Source organism: Colletotrichum graminicola (assembly GCF_000149035.1).
Source record: "Colletotrichum graminicola M1.001 genomic scaffold supercont1.12, whole genome shotgun sequence".
Classification (NCBI taxonomy): Eukaryota; Fungi; Ascomycota; class Sordariomycetes; order Glomerellales; family Glomerellaceae; genus Colletotrichum; species Colletotrichum graminicola.
Genome location: NW_007361016.1, coordinates 954,014 through 970,756, shown reverse-complemented (window position 1 = coordinate 970,756; position 16,743 = coordinate 954,014). Strand labels below are relative to the sequence as shown.

At 46.1% G+C, this 16,743-nt stretch overlaps 4 protein-coding genes across 4 annotated transcripts; 2 read left to right on the top strand and 2 right to left on the bottom strand.

Annotated features, from left to right (window-relative positions):
* Positions 1–280: 280 nt before the first annotated feature.
* Positions 281–991, bottom strand: GLRG_04080 (uncharacterized protein; the record flags this gene model as incomplete). The annotated part of the gene is made up of 1 exon (XM_008094765.1): positions 281–991. The coding sequence occupies one exon, from the start codon at positions 989–991 to the stop codon at positions 281–283; it is 711 nt and encodes a 236-aa protein (XP_008092956.1).
* Positions 992–4,585: 3,594 nt separating this feature from the next.
* On the bottom strand, positions 4,586–5,711 carry GLRG_04079 (uncharacterized protein; the record flags this gene model as incomplete). The annotated part of the gene is made up of 2 exons (XM_008094764.1): positions 4,586–5,571; positions 5,651–5,711. 2 exons carry the CDS (start codon positions 5,709–5,711, stop codon positions 4,586–4,588), a joined length of 1,047 nt encoding a protein of 348 aa, XP_008092955.1.
* Positions 5,712–8,464: 2,753 nt separating this feature from the next.
* On the top strand, positions 8,465–8,860 carry GLRG_04078 (glycosyltransferase sugar-binding region containing DXD domain-containing protein; the record flags this gene model as incomplete). Its single annotated transcript, XM_008094763.1, has 1 exon — positions 8,465–8,860. One exon carries the CDS (start codon positions 8,465–8,467, stop codon positions 8,858–8,860), a length of 396 nt encoding a protein of 131 aa, XP_008092954.1.
* A 4,898-nt stretch (positions 8,861–13,758) lies between these two features.
* Positions 13,759–16,163, top strand: GLRG_04077 (dynamin family protein; the record flags this gene model as incomplete). The annotated part of the gene is made up of 7 exons (XM_008094762.1): positions 13,759–13,989; positions 14,130–14,783; positions 14,831–15,352; positions 15,441–15,605; positions 15,725–15,745; positions 15,967–16,034; positions 16,067–16,163. The coding sequence occupies 7 exons, from the start codon at positions 13,759–13,761 to the stop codon at positions 16,161–16,163; spliced, it is 1,758 nt and encodes a 585-aa protein (XP_008092953.1).
* Positions 16,164–16,743: the final 580 nt, after the last annotated feature.

The following is a 16,743-nucleotide window of genomic DNA, read 5'->3' as shown; positions in this document are numbered from 1 at the left end:
ATAATACTATTTCACATCGACCATGGCCCAACGTTAGGGTAATGTCAATCTGCAAAGTCGTTTAGACCTTTGGTCTTTTGACAACGACAAGTAAACATTTTACTAGCTTGGGTGTTATCGGAAAATTCATCGTTCATGTGGTTATAGTCGGAAGGGGTCATTATAGGCCGTGGTAAATTACAATTGGAAATGAAACCCTGCACGAAATTGCTAATCAACGCCATACATACGTAATGGAACCCAAATCCATGCCGCCTTGGAATGCCAAATCGTGCGCGCTCTAATCCTGCCATCCAGCCATGCAACTGCCCATCTCCCAGTCTCCGCTAGCGCACTGTCTCCAACTGGATGAGATCCTACATTCCTCGGCCTCAAGTGTGTTGTCCTCGCCCATGCGGAAGAAGGTGACGTCACAGCAGATGGACATGGCCATCAGGCCTACCTCGCAGACGTGGGGTTTATGCATCTTGAAGCTCAGGGGCGGGTCAGCGTGCTCCTTCAGCATCTCCTTGAGGGTGGGCTCGGAGCGCTCCGAGTAGACCTCGTTGTCGCCAAAGATGATGGGGTTGCACATGATGGCGCCCTTGCCGATGTACTTGAGGGCGCTCTTGGGCTTGTGACAGAGGGCTCCCCAGAGGAGCGTCTCCATCTCGATAGCCTTTGCGTGGTTGCGCAGCTTAATAGTGTTAAGGGGGCCCTCCTCCTCTGAGTCCTCTTCCTCGTCGGACGAGTAGTGGCGCATCTGCTTGCCGGCCTTCTTCTCCTTCTTCTCCTTCGTCTTCTTCTTTTTCTTCTTCTCTTCAGGAGCCGGGGGGGACTGCGACGAGGATGCTTTGCGTTCGCCATCGGGTTTCGCGCGACGGGCTAGCTGCTTGTTGTCGACATCTTCTCCGCCACCCTGGAACTGGGGCTTCTTCTTCTTCTTCTGGCGCTCGTCGGCTCCAGGTCCATGGGGGGAGGGGTCGGTGGTCAGACCAAGAACGGAAGGCATTTTGGATTATGTCTGTCCTTTTCTTTCTATCTTCGCTATGCTTTGATGTTGCTAATGGTATATGGTACTGGAAGATGTGCCGTAGTGACTCGCGTTTGTTGTCTCGTCGTCTTCACCGTTCCAATGTATCGATCGGGCTTGTGTAAGTTGGTGTATCGGACTATGTGCGTCGACAGAGAGGATTGGGAAAGAAGGCACTAAAAGGGCCTCGGGAGGGCAAGAAGTTAAGAACGGGGATAATTATGGCGTATGATGTCTCCAGTCACGCAGGCCCATGCGCGTAAGTTGACGTCCATGTCCCAGAGTTTATTCTCATTGCCGAACGAATCTTGAATTCCTGCTTTTCTCGACTGAAGGTGACGTCAGGCGTCGCGGCTGCACAGCACAGTCGAGAGCCCAAACAGGGTTTCACTCCAAGAGAGAGAGACAGAGAGAGGGAGATCTTGCACCTGACGGACCACCCACCACGGCTTGCTACACTGCAAATCATTGCGGCTTTGGGGGCCACAGCGGCAGCCCCGCACCTGCGATCAAAAAATGACATCAGTCCTGCAGGATGCAACTGTGCGGCGATCTGTTGGAGTCCAGAACGCTGAGTCAGCTCAGACAGACCAGGGGTACCCCTGATCAGGGGAGGTGGACGAGATGCCGAGTGCTATCAGCCCAAATTTATGTGCGTGTGTGCGCATGAGTGTGTTTAATGCACGAGAATTCTGGTTTCGCCCTGTTCTCGCTAGACTATTCTCGTGTTTAGTGGAACGTTGAATCAAGCAGTTTGGAAAGCTACGTGAAGTGTGCCACCGCGGGCTAACAACCTTCCCCGCATCGACGGCGAAGATCGTCTCGACCCCTCTGGCTTTTCCACTGGCTTTTGAGTCTCGAGCTCCGTCCACGTGCCGTCTTCTCGAACCTCAACCATTTGCTTTCCTTCCTTCACTTATGCGCAGACCGCCATTGGGGATTAGGATCTAGGAAATCTGCCTGCCGCAATAAACTTCCCTATCAACTTGATGTCTAAACGTTAAAACATATGGAGACGTCACGGTCCTTCAGAAAGCCTGTTATCTCCCCCAATCAGAGAATCAATGAAAGATGGCAAGAATATTACCTATAACAGTTATTATAGCGGAGCATGACCCTAGTTGGGATGGACTCGGTGACCTAATCAAACGAGGACCGACGGACCCTTAGAGACCGAGCTCCATCACATGGGTAAACACGACCACGTCGCTGAGTAGAAGCAGACCAGCTACAATAGAGATCAGCGAGGTTGACCGTAGGCATTTCATATTCAATGAGCTTTGTTATATTGAAGAAACCAAGCAATATATTTCAACAGCCCCGGTTCTAACAATGCATACCGATTGCCTCATTTGATATTCCCATAGACCGTCTCTGAGAAGAGTTCTATGTTCTCCTCTTTTATGGTTTAGTCGCCTTACAGGCATAGCTGTTTCTAACTAAAATGGATGCATTTGATTGTTTGTTTTCCTTCTTTCCTTATGGTAACAAGAATAATATCTTTGCCTTCTGGGAAGTGGGCCTTGGCTTCTCATGAGACTTATGTTTCTGTTTTGATTTTTTTCACTTTTTTCAAATGAAAAGTCTTTTTAGATAGATATGATTTTGGTTTCCCTTACTCCTGTTTACGCACGATGAGGCATGTAAGTTTAAAGGTCTGCTGCGGCGCTTTTGATGCCCTCCTGATGAGATAGATGTATTGTATATCTGGGCATTTTGTCACCGAGACACTGTGCCTACCAGCGCGCACTGCCTACTCCCACCTTGCCAGCAATGCAATCGACTCGTTCACGTCTAGAGAGATAATGGACGAGCTCCAGTTACTTGACTGGGTTGTGCATAGTGTCGTTTCGGTGTGAAGCAAGTCGCATGACTAGAACGGCCGTCTCGTTGCCTGGGATGAGAGAACCCCAAGTTTGCGGCCTCTCGACCATGTGATGTTTATCTAATCAACACATCGATTTAACTTTGAAACCCATCTGTTCCAAAATTCACTCTAAAAAGTTCCATGTCGAATTCACCTGGCTCCGTAACAGGGCAATATCATGCTTCGACTCCGTACCATGGACCCCTTGTCAATTGCGGCCGGCGCTATTACAATAGTTCAGCCGTTGCAAGTGTCAAGTCTACCTTTAGGTAGCGTGAAGTTTTCATGGAGCCTGGTCAGCTTTGCCGAATTGTTGGCTGAGGCACATCGCATTTGTCTGCGCAATCCTTGTTACAACATTGGCCTCCGTACATACAGCTCGGAAGGATTCAGCCTTCAGGTCCCCTCCAGCTCTACGTACATCTAGGATACACGGTGATTGCAGTCATCTATGAGTGAAAGACATCGGACTTGGTTTCGAACTTGGCCATTATATAAGTCAATAGAAGTAATAGATCGATTTTCGTTCACAGGCCAGTCATTGTGCATGCAAGCAAGGAGTCAAGCATTCTTCTTGCCTTTGAATATGCTTTAGCAATAAAGCTGGTAGATACACGTCTGAGGATGCCGCTGGATCTCAAAGACGCCACCTGATTTGATACTGCCGTGATCGCAACCTCTCGGTCCAGATAGATTGCCAAAGAAACAACCCAGAAACAGTATATCAGGAATGTTTGTGAGGGCGGCTGCCACGTATGCAGTCGCCGGATGGAATCGGTATATTCAATTTAGAACCAGTGAGGAAAGCCTGAATCAAGGTAGTATCCCGGAAAGGACATAATGGCATGGAATTGGGAGTGTGCAGATGGATTTTATACGATGAAATGTGAGGATGTGGTGTTGGGTATTTAGAACAGGAAGTGCTTCGAAGCATACGTCGTAGCAGAAGCAAACTGAGAAGGGGTAATTTACTTGAGTTTCAACGGTTTTTCTATTTCATAGTCATGCTCGTCCAGCAAACTTTCACGTTTGATTCGTCTGTCTGCTAGGTAGGACTCACTTCATATCACATTGGGATCGCTGTTCGGTGTGATGAAACCCTACCAGTCCATAGGTCTCAGCAGCAAGGCTAGCACCCAACCGGTACCTCCGCTCATGACCCTTCATACAAGGTCGATCATATCACCTGATCATTCATATGTCTGATCTTGGCATCTTTTGACATGATTACCTAGGTGTAGGCAGGAACGCAAATCATGTGTTCTTAGCAAAAGTCGATGAAAACCAACTACTACAGACGTCGAAAATATGGTGTAAGCAATCAGATCATTTGGGAAACTATGACTATAAACGCATAAAGCTTCCAATAATAATCGTCAATTTGCTGCTCGATGCAGAACATGAGATGCCATCGGTTCATATAACACAGACTAGCATCAGACGGATCGAGAGCGTGGCTTAAAGTCCGAAAGGAGTATTCAATTTCTCAGACTATAAGTACATGGCCAGTTCATTTCCCTTCGTCTTCCTAATAGATATCCGATCAAAGAAGCTTATCATACACCCGTAGACGCGTGGGTCGTCGCCGTAATTGTAACAAATGTCAGGTGATACCATCGACGGTGGATACTTGGTTCTGCAAACACTCGCAAGTGGTGGCGACATATTCCCTTGTCCTACGCAGCCCTGTGTAAGTTGTCGTCAATCTAAGCCGCACCGGCATCCTTGGCCTTCTTCTCCTTCTTATCCTTCTTGCCGCCCTTCTTCTTCTTCTTGTTCTTGCGGGCCTCGAGTTGAGCGGCATCCTCCGCCTCTTCGTCACGAGCCTCAAGTTCGGTGAGATCCCTGGCATTGTTCTTGGCCTTCTTCTCCTTCTTATCCTTCTTGCCGCCCTTCTTCTTCTTCTTGTTCTTGCGGGCCTCAAGTTGAGCGGCATCATCCGCCTCTTCGTCACGAGCCTCAAGTTCGGTGAGATCCCTGGCATTGTTCTTGGCCTTCTTCTCCTTCTTATCCTTCTTGCCGCCCTTCTTCTTCTTCTTGTTCTTGCGGGCCTCGAGTTGAGCGGCATCATCTGCCTCTTCGTCACGAGCCTCAAGTTCGGTGAGATCCCTGGCATTGTTCTTGGCCTTCTTCTCCTTCTTATCCTTCTTGCCGCCCTTCTTCTTCTTCTTGTTCTTGCGGGCCTCGAGTTGAGCGGCATCCTCCGCCTCTTCGTCACGAGCCTCAAGTTCGGTGAGATCCCTGGCATTGTTCTTGGCCTTCTTCTCCTTCTTATCCTTCTTGCCGCCCTTCTTCTTCTTCTTGTTCTTGCGGGCCTCAAGTTGAGCGGCATCATCCGCCTCTTCGTCACGAGCCTCAAGTTCGGTGAGATCCCTGGCGTTGTCCTTGGCCTTCTTCTCCTTCTTATCCTTCTTGCCCCCCTTCTTCTTCTTCTTCTTGTTCTTGCGGGCCTCGAGGTTGTGGGCGTCGTCAGCCACAAATTCAGGTGTACGAATTTCGACTATAGTAACATCGTCGGCGTCACGATCCTCAAGTTCGGTGAGATCCCTGGCGTTGTCCTTGGCCTTCTTATCCTTCTTGCCCTCCTTCTTCTTCTTCTTGTTCTTGCGGGCCTCGAGGTGAGCGCCATCGACAAAGTCTGCAGCACGTGCCTCGACAGGAGCAGCAACGTCGTTGATCGGTGCAGTGGGGGCTGAGGCGCTTGTTAGTCAACCGTCATTTTCATTGGGTGCGGCTTTATGTCACAGGTCTGTGAGGTAGAGTGAACTAACCAGAAACGACGTTGCCAGCCAGAAAGCTCAGGGTAATGAGCGTAGCGGTAGTGAACCTCATGTTGAACAGCTAATGAAAGGATGACTCCAGGTCGTAATAGGTAATGATTGTGAGATAAAAAGCCGCGCACAGCACGGAATGAATGTAAAGATCGAAGAGTGGTATGGACTAAAGAAGGCGGATGCTCAAGAGTGAAGAAGAAGAAGGATTGAACAACGAAGATTCCACCGAGGCCTTTATATACATATCCTCTCCCTACCCGACTTCTATGTCCATGGGCTCTCCCGGCGGCTTGGACTACCACCCCCTTCCCCATGGCACCACAATTGAGCCTATTGTACTCGGGGTAGCATCTTTGAGCCATATCTTGCAACGTGACTTGTTTAGAAGCCGGTCATCCGGCCACAGCAGTTGCTCCAACGTTACAGTGCTGCAGGCCGGGCTAGCACTAGTTGGTTCTATTAACTCAGCCTGCCCTCAGACAGATGTTTGCGGGTTCCGGTACTTTGAATCAAGCATGATCTCACAGACACCCACCCCTGAACGCAGAATACGACAATATACAGGTACTTAGAACCCACCCCCTTCTTTTTTATTACACAAACTTAAACTGGGATGTTGCTAGTATCATCGACCTGAGTCGTGCTCGCTGTTCCTCGGATTCAAATCACGCTCGTCTAGGCACCTCCTAATAATCAGGGATACCGGAGTGAAGTTCCAACGTGTGATGCTGTGGTGCTAGAAGATATGTTTACGCCAAGACTTGGACCGAAGAAACGGGTTTCCCCAGAATCTGGTTGCACTACGTATTATGATCCGAGTCTTGGCAGACGCAGATCGACTTGCGTATGGATTCATTCAACACTTTAACTTGAGATCCATCCGTCCATTGATCTTTAAGGCGACCTTCGAACATTTCCCGCAAACTGGTTTCAATCGTAGTTCATTCATCAAGCTTCTTTGACAAGCTTTAAGGCACAAATATAGACAAATCTTTTCTTCACCCGGTCACCTCTGGTAGGTTTTCACGGATCGGACTTTGGGCAAGATTAGATGATTTTTGTCCCAAGAAGCTGATCGTCCAAACTCGTGTCAATAGCGACCTGTCACTAAGGCCCTCAAAAATGCGCACCATGGCACCGGGGCACTATTTCAGACGAGTCTGAACCCTAATTTGGAAACCCAGGACATAATGACTCGGCCGCTAAGCACGACATGGTTGTCATAGACTGTGTGATTGTTGTTACAGATGAGCGCAAGCGACAGCATGCTTTGATTGATCTGCATTGCGCATTCCGTCACACCCGGTTACCGGCATTTTGGATATGCAATCTTTGCCGTAGTATGTAGCACCCGATCCACTCGTCTCATGTTTTTGTACCCGGCTCCCCATATTGTCCACGGGAATGATTGCCTTTCGCTCCAAAGGTAAACTTACGGCGTGCCGTTCCCGGTCAAGGGGGGGTGGGGCAGTTGCTTCGTGCGACAATAACTGCCTGAAATATCATTCGACAATCCGAACCGTATTGACTTACCTTGCCACCCTCATTTAGCCTAGCTACTATTACACTGGCTTATCCTTGCTGTCACCCTTAAAGCGGCGTATTTCAGTGAGTATCGAGAGCCTGGAGACGAATCCACAAATACACCTCTTTGAACCATTGTATAGGAGAATGGTCACATCTGATGGAATTTGTTCTCAAGTCAGCTGCCGGCAAGGAGAAGTTCTTATCTTCCTGCACTTCATGTGACGGAGCTCATAGACGCTATGAGCTTTGTCACAGAAACTGCATTGCTTGTTTCATTGATGGGGGACACCTTTTACATAGCTAAAGTAATGTCACAAGCACCTGTACTGCTGTTTTTGTGTCTTCTTAGGTTTAAACACAGACCTCATGTCATGTAGATTCTCCTCGATGAAACTGGTTACACTCAAGAATGACTTGTCAGTGACACACCTATAAACTGTTTCTGGATCCAAGCAGGTTAACATGCTGTTGTTAAAGGATGGAGTAGCTGCTTGCCACGATAGCTTCATCCAGCACCTGTCAGGTGGTCTTTCAGGGGCTATATCATGTGGTGTTTCACTCATTACTCGCATCACTCAAAGAAGAATAGAGAGTTAAAGAAAGGCTATTCATTGCACGCCGACAACTGTTATAATTCGATTGATTGGCAGTTCATGACAATTGGCATGAGGAAAGGAAAATTCCAACATACATATTGAGAGGAACTCCCCGATGTAACTCCCTCTTGTTCTTGTATGTCCGCATGACAGCCTGGTGGAGCACGATATGGCTGCGGGTAGTGTGCTGGCAATGTGTCGTTTGCAATTAGTATGTAACGCCGGTTCCTAGTCTCCGTACATTTCCTGATTGCGTTGATTCGCTGTTGCGCGTCTAAAACACATGAACTGTTGTATAATCGGCTGTTTGGTTCCAGGACCACGGGTCGCTTCCAACAGTGGTTCCCTAGCCTAGGCGGTTATGCCACAGGCCCTCCCAATTCGAACGGAGCATGGGATTCAACTCCTGTCGCGATGCTTGATATCATAGTTGCCTGTTGTACGATATCCCTTTCTTTCATTCTCCCTTCTCGTTGTTCATTTCTGAGGGCACCACCAAACTGCAACCATCATGCCTTTGTTTTGACAGCCACAGCACTATGTTTAAGATGCTGCCATCAGCGATACCTGGCAGGGCTACATAGTATAGTTGCACTACTGGCCGGCTTCGTGCTGGTCGGGCTGCTGGTCAATTCAGCGTCGCATTTTGACGCTCAAACAAACATGCTCCGCCAACCGTTTGCACACCATGCCGATCAGGCGTCGTTGTCACCATCGTCGCAATCGCTCCTCTCAATATCGTTCCCGACCAAGATTTGGCAGAGCTGGAAGGAGGGCTCGCAAGACCCGATCGAGCGCACAGTCGGCTTCCCCCATCATTGGAGGATTGCCAACCCTGGGTGGCGCTACGAGTGCATCACAGATACCAACAGTAACCAGTTCAGACCTCTTCACGAGCATGAAAGACCAAATTGTCAAGGCTGACTTCTTGCGATATCTCATTCTGCTCCGCGAGGGCGGTGTCTGGGCCGACATCGACGTCTATCCGCGCCAGCCCCTGTCAAAGTGGATCCCAGAAAAGTTCCTCGACTCCATCAACATGGTTATTGGCATAGAGAACGACCACCACAAGAAGCCCATCTGAAACGGCTCTCCGTACTCAGTACATCTTTTCCAGTACATAGTACTGGTTAATCCGGGACATCCAGCTATGTAAACGCTGGCTGACCGAGTAACAAACAACCTCCAAATACTGCTCAGCTCAACGTCCGAGGTTTCCCCAACCACTTTTGAAGACGTAATGGCTACCACAGGTCCTTTCGCATTTACTCAAGTTATGATGGACAACATCTCATGGTTAACGGGTCAAGAGCTTACGGTCGACGAGCTGGTATCGCTCGGGGCTCCACGGAAGATCGGGGATGTACTGGCGTTGCCAAGAGAATGTTTTGGGTGGCTGGCCCACGAGCATAACCCACAGTAAAGGAGACCCTTCTATTCTGGTAGAGCATTTATTCATAGCCTCATGGAGGCAAAGCCATCCACGATGAGAAGACTTTCCTTTGACTAATGCATCCCCGAAGAGAGGAAGGGCAATCCCTGCTCACCAGTTCGTGAGAGACTTTCACACACAATGGATGTGTACTACTAATGCGGGTTCTTTTTATTATTCTTTTGATGAAAAAAGAGGCCACAACAGCGTTATATAATGTTGAACTTATTGAGGACGAAAACAATACGTTATTATTCCATCACACGTCGGAACTTGATCATAGAGATCTAGGTTATCTTGTCCAATTACCTGTTTCAAGGAGAGAAAGAGACCCGTTTTTTAACTCTAAGGCCTATGTTCCGGACCAATGAGAATAAACCACGCCAGCTTCGGGGCGCTTCGGCCTCATGGCGACCATGTGAAAGATGCAATAAAAACATGGATCAATCATTAGATTATTGGGAGCATAGATCAAGATTGGATGATATAGAAAGTGAAAGCTAGTCGAGAAGATCTCAAGTTCGCTCAAGTTGAGCGTTGGTTATGAGTGAGGGCCAGGTTAAAGCTAGTGAAAGCTAAACCAGCTCAGTCGAGTCTAAGGTCCTTGATGAATCCTTTCTACTACAATTGGACCATGTTTGCGGCAGAAACATGTTAAAAGAAGATTGGAGTAGTGGCGTCACTGTCGGCTATCTGTCCGTCTTTACGTCAGCGCCTGCGGCTTTACGAAATTGACGCAATCTTGCAAATGCCTGGGAACTCTGTTTTTGAAGTCACTTCCTTATAAAGGAAAATATTGGCTGCCTTTTGCCTTGCTGTGCAGTAGCATGAGCTTCTTTTCAACGATTCAGCGGCATCGCCTACTCAAGGCATTGTTCACATGTAAAGGCCAGAGGGCCTAGGGTAGACAAGCCTCAATGTCTCAAACATTATTCACAGACGTTGGGATAGGCTAGTCTCAGGAACAGGCTTACTAGGTAGAAGGTGGCCTGACAATCAAAGTTTTTTCTTACAAAGAAAAAGAAAAGAAAAAGGCTGCCATGGTGAAGTAGTGTTAAACTGATCCACATCCTGATTAGGTAGTGTTGCGTAGGCAATAAGTTTTTAACTCTAGCCACTCAATTAAGCCGATGAGAGAAGCTTTTCTGATAAGCAATTTTTTAGACTTTTGAAGCATCTTTCCGGCATGTGCCACGATCCCTTATCTTCACCATCTTCAGCCTTTAGTACATTCAAGAAAAGATTGAAAATCTCGAATTGCTATCCTAGACCAGACAGTCCGGCTTAAGAGGCAAACAAATGGATATGGCTGTTGTTTACGAAGCCAAGTCAGGTAATGATTGGGTGAATGGTCATTATAACAGCATGAACGGTTACAGAACCCAGTATCTCGGTGGCAAACGTATCACATGGAACTCATTAGATGTATCCAACACAGACTGTGGGAAAAGGTGCGTAGTGATGATAATGATAATGGAATAAAATCACGTGGGCGTATATAGACCATCCCAAACCTTACTTTGGAGCTTCTTCTCCTAATATCAGGCACCTGGCCCCAACGAAATTGGTTTGTTAAGGAAGACTTCAAACGATCGCGAGTCGCGAAATTTGATTTATACTATGTATATTACTCCATGTCAGTCCTCTTGGTCTTGTATTGATATGTGGCTTTTCTTGCCAGAATCTATGAACAGATTTCTATCTTCATGACATGACACATCCTTGCGAGACTCACTCGTCTTCTTTGAGGGCCCATTGCTAACAGCAACAGTACAAAGCTGCATGCTACCACCAAAATTAGGTTTATTACCGATGTCTTCAAGATGTAATATAATCACATGGGATATGGTTGAAATTGTTGAGGCGTTTCGTTTCAGGCTTGCTGTTTTGACATGCAAACCAATTTATATCAGAGTTACCTGCATACATGCATATGCGTCGACGTATGATGGACCTAATACATTTCCGGAAGATCATATTCCATGCCCTAATGACGGTAAGTACAAATTTTCCTTTCATCTGCATGTTTCTAATTAAATCAAACCTTAACTCAATTCTGATCGCATCATCGCCATAGATGAGTCTGGGACAGGACTGACTAACTCCCCCACCCTATATCCGAACCACCCCTGCATCCAAACCACCCGAAATTCCCATATTTCCCCTCCTTTATTAACACTACTACCTTTTTTAAACTATTATAACAATTACTATTTATTACTAAATAACGCTATTTTTTTAGGATACCTTCTTTAACCTATTATAAAGTAATATTCTAAAGATAAGCTCTAATAGGCCCTCCTAGATATACAGTCTAGGCAGTATAGCCTCTAGGCTACTGCTTATAGATAGGGTATACTATATATAACACTTTAGTATTAATACTTTAGTAAGTAAAGTAGGAATACTGCTTTTAAAGATAGGTAGCACTTATCCTAAGCCTAGGAGGATAATCTAGCTGCTTATATATCCCTCTAAGCTTCCTTTAGCAGGCAGATTACCTATTAATAAGTAAAAGGCCTAGTAAAGTATATAATAGGTAATAGGTATCCTTTTATAGGGAGGAAATAAATAGCCTAATTTATATAGTAAAATCTATTTATTAGAACCCTCTAATCTAAAGTAATTAATACCTAGTAATAGGCAGCCTATTCCCTTAAGGTTATCTAGGATTTTTTTTATTACCTTAGTAGTATCTCTACTATCTAAGGTATTTATCTATCTAATAGATAGAATATAGATAAGACTAGTATTATAGAGGGTAAGGGAGTTAATAGGCTAATATTAGGCTTTATAATATTATAATATATCTAGAAAAAGTAGCTAGGATCTTAGGTATAGGTATTTATTATTAAGTGTATATCTGCTACTAAGAGCTCCTTACCCCCTTTACTTATATATAAAGGTAAGTTACTTTAGGCCTAGTGGTTTATATCTAACCTATCTAACCTATCTAGATATAGGGCTTAGTAATTTATAGTAATAGATAATAGCTAGATAACTAATAATACTACCCTTAAATAGCTAGAGGAGGTCTTTATCCTATATACTAGGCCTACCTAGCTAGAGGAGGCTAGACTACTAGTTCTTAATAGGTATTATAGCTATATAACTATTAACTTTATATAAAAATACTAGTAGTATTATATCTATTTATTATTTCTACTGCTATATACCTTTACTGTCCTTTAGCCTCTAGATATAGCTGTTTTTAGCCTATTAAAGTAGGCCTATTACTAGAGGGTTAGATATCTAGATAACTAGGTAATAGATTTAACTATTACTAGTAAAAAGGTATTTCTAGAGTGTTATTTTAAGGCCTATAAGGTATTTATTATAGATATTAATATTAAGAGTAGCTAGAGGGCTACTAGGTTATAGCTAGTATCTAGAAGGCACCTTCTATCTAACCTACTAGTTACTAAGGCCTAGTAGGCTAGCTAGGCTAGCTAGGCTAGCTAGTAGTCTAGTAGCTAATAGTAAGATAAAGCTAAATCTATTATCCTATAGTTAACCCCTTATTAATCTGCTAATCTATAGTATTAATTACACTAGTTAACTTAGCTAGGTAAGGATAGGTTAGATACTTATACTATCTGTTACCTATCTAGAAAGGTGTAAAAGGGATATAATGAGTAGGTATCTAGAGCAGCCCTTCTAGAGAGGTAAGTTAACTTATTACAGGCCTAGTTAGATGATATATAGTTACGTAAGAGGAAAAAGGTCTGCCTATTACCTAACAGCACCTTTGCCACTATAGAGGATATAATCTGGGCGCAGAGTCCGGATGCTGGCAATATAGATAGTCCGGATGAATCCAGGGCATCCGAATTACCTAGCGAGGCCGAAAGTTGCATATGGGTGGGCGGCAGAGATGGTGAAATAAGTGGTGATAGTGGTGGCGATGGTGGTGATGATGGTGGTTCGGATGTGGGGGTGGTTCGGATATAGGGTGGGGGAGTTACTAAGACAAAAATAAGTTCTGCAACATGTGTTTTTCACATGCGTTTTCACATGAGAGAGTGGGTTCAAATGCCAAAATTCCTGTTGATAAATAACCTGTTGCAACTATTCTTGTGTTTGTTATTTGTGGGTATGACATCGTTTATCACGATTGTCAATTGAAACCATCTTCTTCCACATTAATCTACCCTGATTTGTTCAAGCCCATAAGACCAACCTTCAAAATCGCAGTATCGGGTCCTATCAGAACTACAGTCCCAACTAATGGCTTGCGGTCTAATGGCTTGCGGTCTAAACGGTCTGTCCACCGTCTTAACCAGATTGAAAAGATCCGAGCCAGCGGCATTGGCGATCTGGTTAACTTGCCTCAGCTGGTTGTTTGCGGTGATCAGTCTGCTGGGAAAAGCTCTGTCCTCGAGGGAATCACTGGTATACCGTTTCCTCGAGAAGCAGGGCTCTGCACTCGGTTTCCGACAGAGATTGTCCTACGCCATTCCAATGAGCCATTGAAAGCGAAGGCCTTCATTCGTCCTCATTCTGGTCGTTCCTTCGATGTGGCACAAACCCTTCGCAACTATGAGCGTGAGATGAAAGAAGACCTCTCGGACCTCCCAGTCACCATTGAAGAGGTATCTAAGCTTATGGGCCTCCGCGGTTTTACCGATTCGTCGAACGATCCGGCCTTCGCTTCAGATGCCCTCCGCATCGAAGTCACAGGTCCAACCGGACTACAACTCAGTGTCGTCGACCTTCCTGGCCTCATCTCTGTCTCTAACGACGAACAGTCCGAAGAAGATATCGGAACTGTTCATGACATGGTCAGGAGCTACTTGTATAGCACCAGAACTATTATTCTCACTGTTGTTTAAGCTAGTAACGATATCGCAAATCAAGGCATCATTAAGATCGCCCGCGAATACGACCCAAACGGTCAACGTACTGTGGGATTATCACGAAGCCCGATCTCATCAACGCCGGCAACGAAGATAAGCTTGCTAAAACTGCAAAGAATCAAGATTCTATCAAGTTAAAGCTTGGTTTCTTCCTGCTCAAGAATCCAAGCCCTGCAGAGATGAAGGCCTTGGGTGCGAAGCTGAACCGCTCTGAGCTGGAAACACAGTTCTTCGCCTTGCCTGCTTGGAAAGCTGAAGACCTTGATATGGCCCGTGTCGGTATAGAAAACCTCAAGATCTTCTTGCAACAGCTATTATATGAACACCTTGAAAAAGAGCTACCGAAGGTCAAGGTTGAGATTCAGCGGGTTCTAGCATCAAAAGAGGACGAACTCGAGGCGATTGGACCAGAGCGCCGGTCTCTCGGTGACATCCGCTCATTTATGATACATTTGAGCATGCGGTACTACACGCTTGCTCAGGCCGCCCTGGAAGGAAATTACCACAGCTCAGATGTGCACTTTTTCGACAAAAAGAATGGCACCTGTCTCCGTTCTCTTATTCATCAACAGCACGGCCAGTTTGCCGCACCAATGCGTAGTCGGGGTCATAAACGAGCAACAGTGAATGATCCAAATCTTGAGGCATGTAAATCCAGTGACGATGCAAAGGCGCAGCTCATAGTTACAAAAGACAAGATGATTATGTGGATTCAGCAAGTATGTCCTTCGCTTCAATGTTATTGAGTAGTGACTAACGGCTACAGACCTATTTACAGACAAGGGGCCGGGAGCTTCCTGGTAATTACAGTCATGTTTTGCTTGCCGAACTTTTTCACGAACAGTCAGGTCCATGGCGCCGAATTTCAGAGGACCACCTTTCTGGATTTATGGACAGCGTCTGCGAATGGGTTCACCAGGCGGCTTCTACACTCTTCTCCGAAGATCGCTTGCGAGGAGAACTGGCCATGACTTTTCAAAAACGGTTGAAAAAGTTCAGAACTCACGCTTTTGAAGAGTTGCGCAAGATATTGCTTGACGAAGAAAGGCATCCCATTATGTACAACCATTACTATACCGACAACATCCAGGAAGCTCGCAGAGACTACCATAAGTCGGCTCTCAATGATGCTATACATCCCATGGCTCCTTTGAAATCAAGATTGGACCTTAAGTCTTCCCCAGACAACTATGACTCGCTTGTAGATGCGGTACAGCCTAAAATATGTGTCAATATGAATCACCAGGCTTGTGAAGAAGCTCTGGCTGGGTTGAATGCCTATTACAAGGTAGCTGATTCCCCCATTCTTCCTAATGAAATTTCTCATATTTCGATAGGTTGCAATGAAGACTTTAATAGATAATGTTTGCAAGCAGGTTGTTGAGCGTCACATCTTGGTGCCGCTGCCAGGAATTTTCTGCCCAACCACCGTCTCTCGATTCTCTGACGATGACTTGCTTCGCATTGGTTCTGAGCCGGATACGGAGACTAATCAGCGCCACAAGCTAGTCACGGAAACCCATGGACTTCAGAACAGTCTCGTTGATTTGCAGGGCTTATTAACCTAGATCTTGTCTGGCGCTTATTGGATTAAGCACCCTACTTAAAGGATGGCTTTCGTCTTCTTAGCTTGGTTTTACTCTATAGAATTTTGCAATAGATCGTTTGCGAGACGGAAGCCGTGAGTGGCATGCTGATTTATGCTTTGGCTCTGAAATTGTGTGTTCGCAGACATGATCACGGTTCTAGCCTTCTAGGTTCTTCCCGCCGGACTCTTCCAGCGCCATTCACTTCAAAGCACGCTAGAAAAATAAATCTTTCCTTGGCTCTTATGGTACTCACTGATGGATATGGATGAGTCTCCAAAAATTGTATGAGACGCTGCAGGTTCAGATACTATAGCTGACGGTTGGCGATCAACAACCTCTTTATGTCAACAGTACCAGCCTTGGTATCCATTTTGTCATGAGGTAAATTTTGCTCAATGGCTTCACCTTTACAGCCCGTCAGTGCAAGATCAAGGGTCCGTGTGGTCATACAAGAAACCCAGGGTCCGCGCAGCCACAGAAGTCCTCGAGACCACCCAAGCGGAAGACTGAACAACACAGGAGTCCCCTCCCCAGTCCTAACGATAGGAGAACAGAGTATCAGTCGGTTCCAATGCCCACTCTCCGTACTTGGCCCCCCCAAAAAATGAGCTGCGTGCGTCAAATTAGGACCTTATCACACCCAACTCCACCATCAGAGAGATAGACAAGACTTTTATCGAGCAGGACAAGAAACAAGAAACAGGCATTGGAAACCCCAAGAAAAAACGTCTTATCTGCTCAAAGTACCAGTAAACAGGGCCACCGTAGTGAGCATTTAAATGACAGTGGCCAGACTCGGGCGTCTTCGAGCCCCCGAGCTATATCCAAGCCATTGCATACCAAGGCTTCCTGGGCGCGCGGCTGCCGACATAAGTACCTTGCATCCTGTTGCACTCTATGCAATATTTGAGAAACCTTGACTGGTGTGTATCTTCTTTGAATCGACAAAGGGTAACGGAATGCGAAGAAAGCGCTCCCTGCCGCGAGAACAGGGAGCAATTGACAGCATGTCGGTCGATCAGCCCACGAGACCTGCGGCGCTTTCCTGCGGCTTCAAGCGGAACCCCTAGTATCCGGGGCGGAGTGAGCA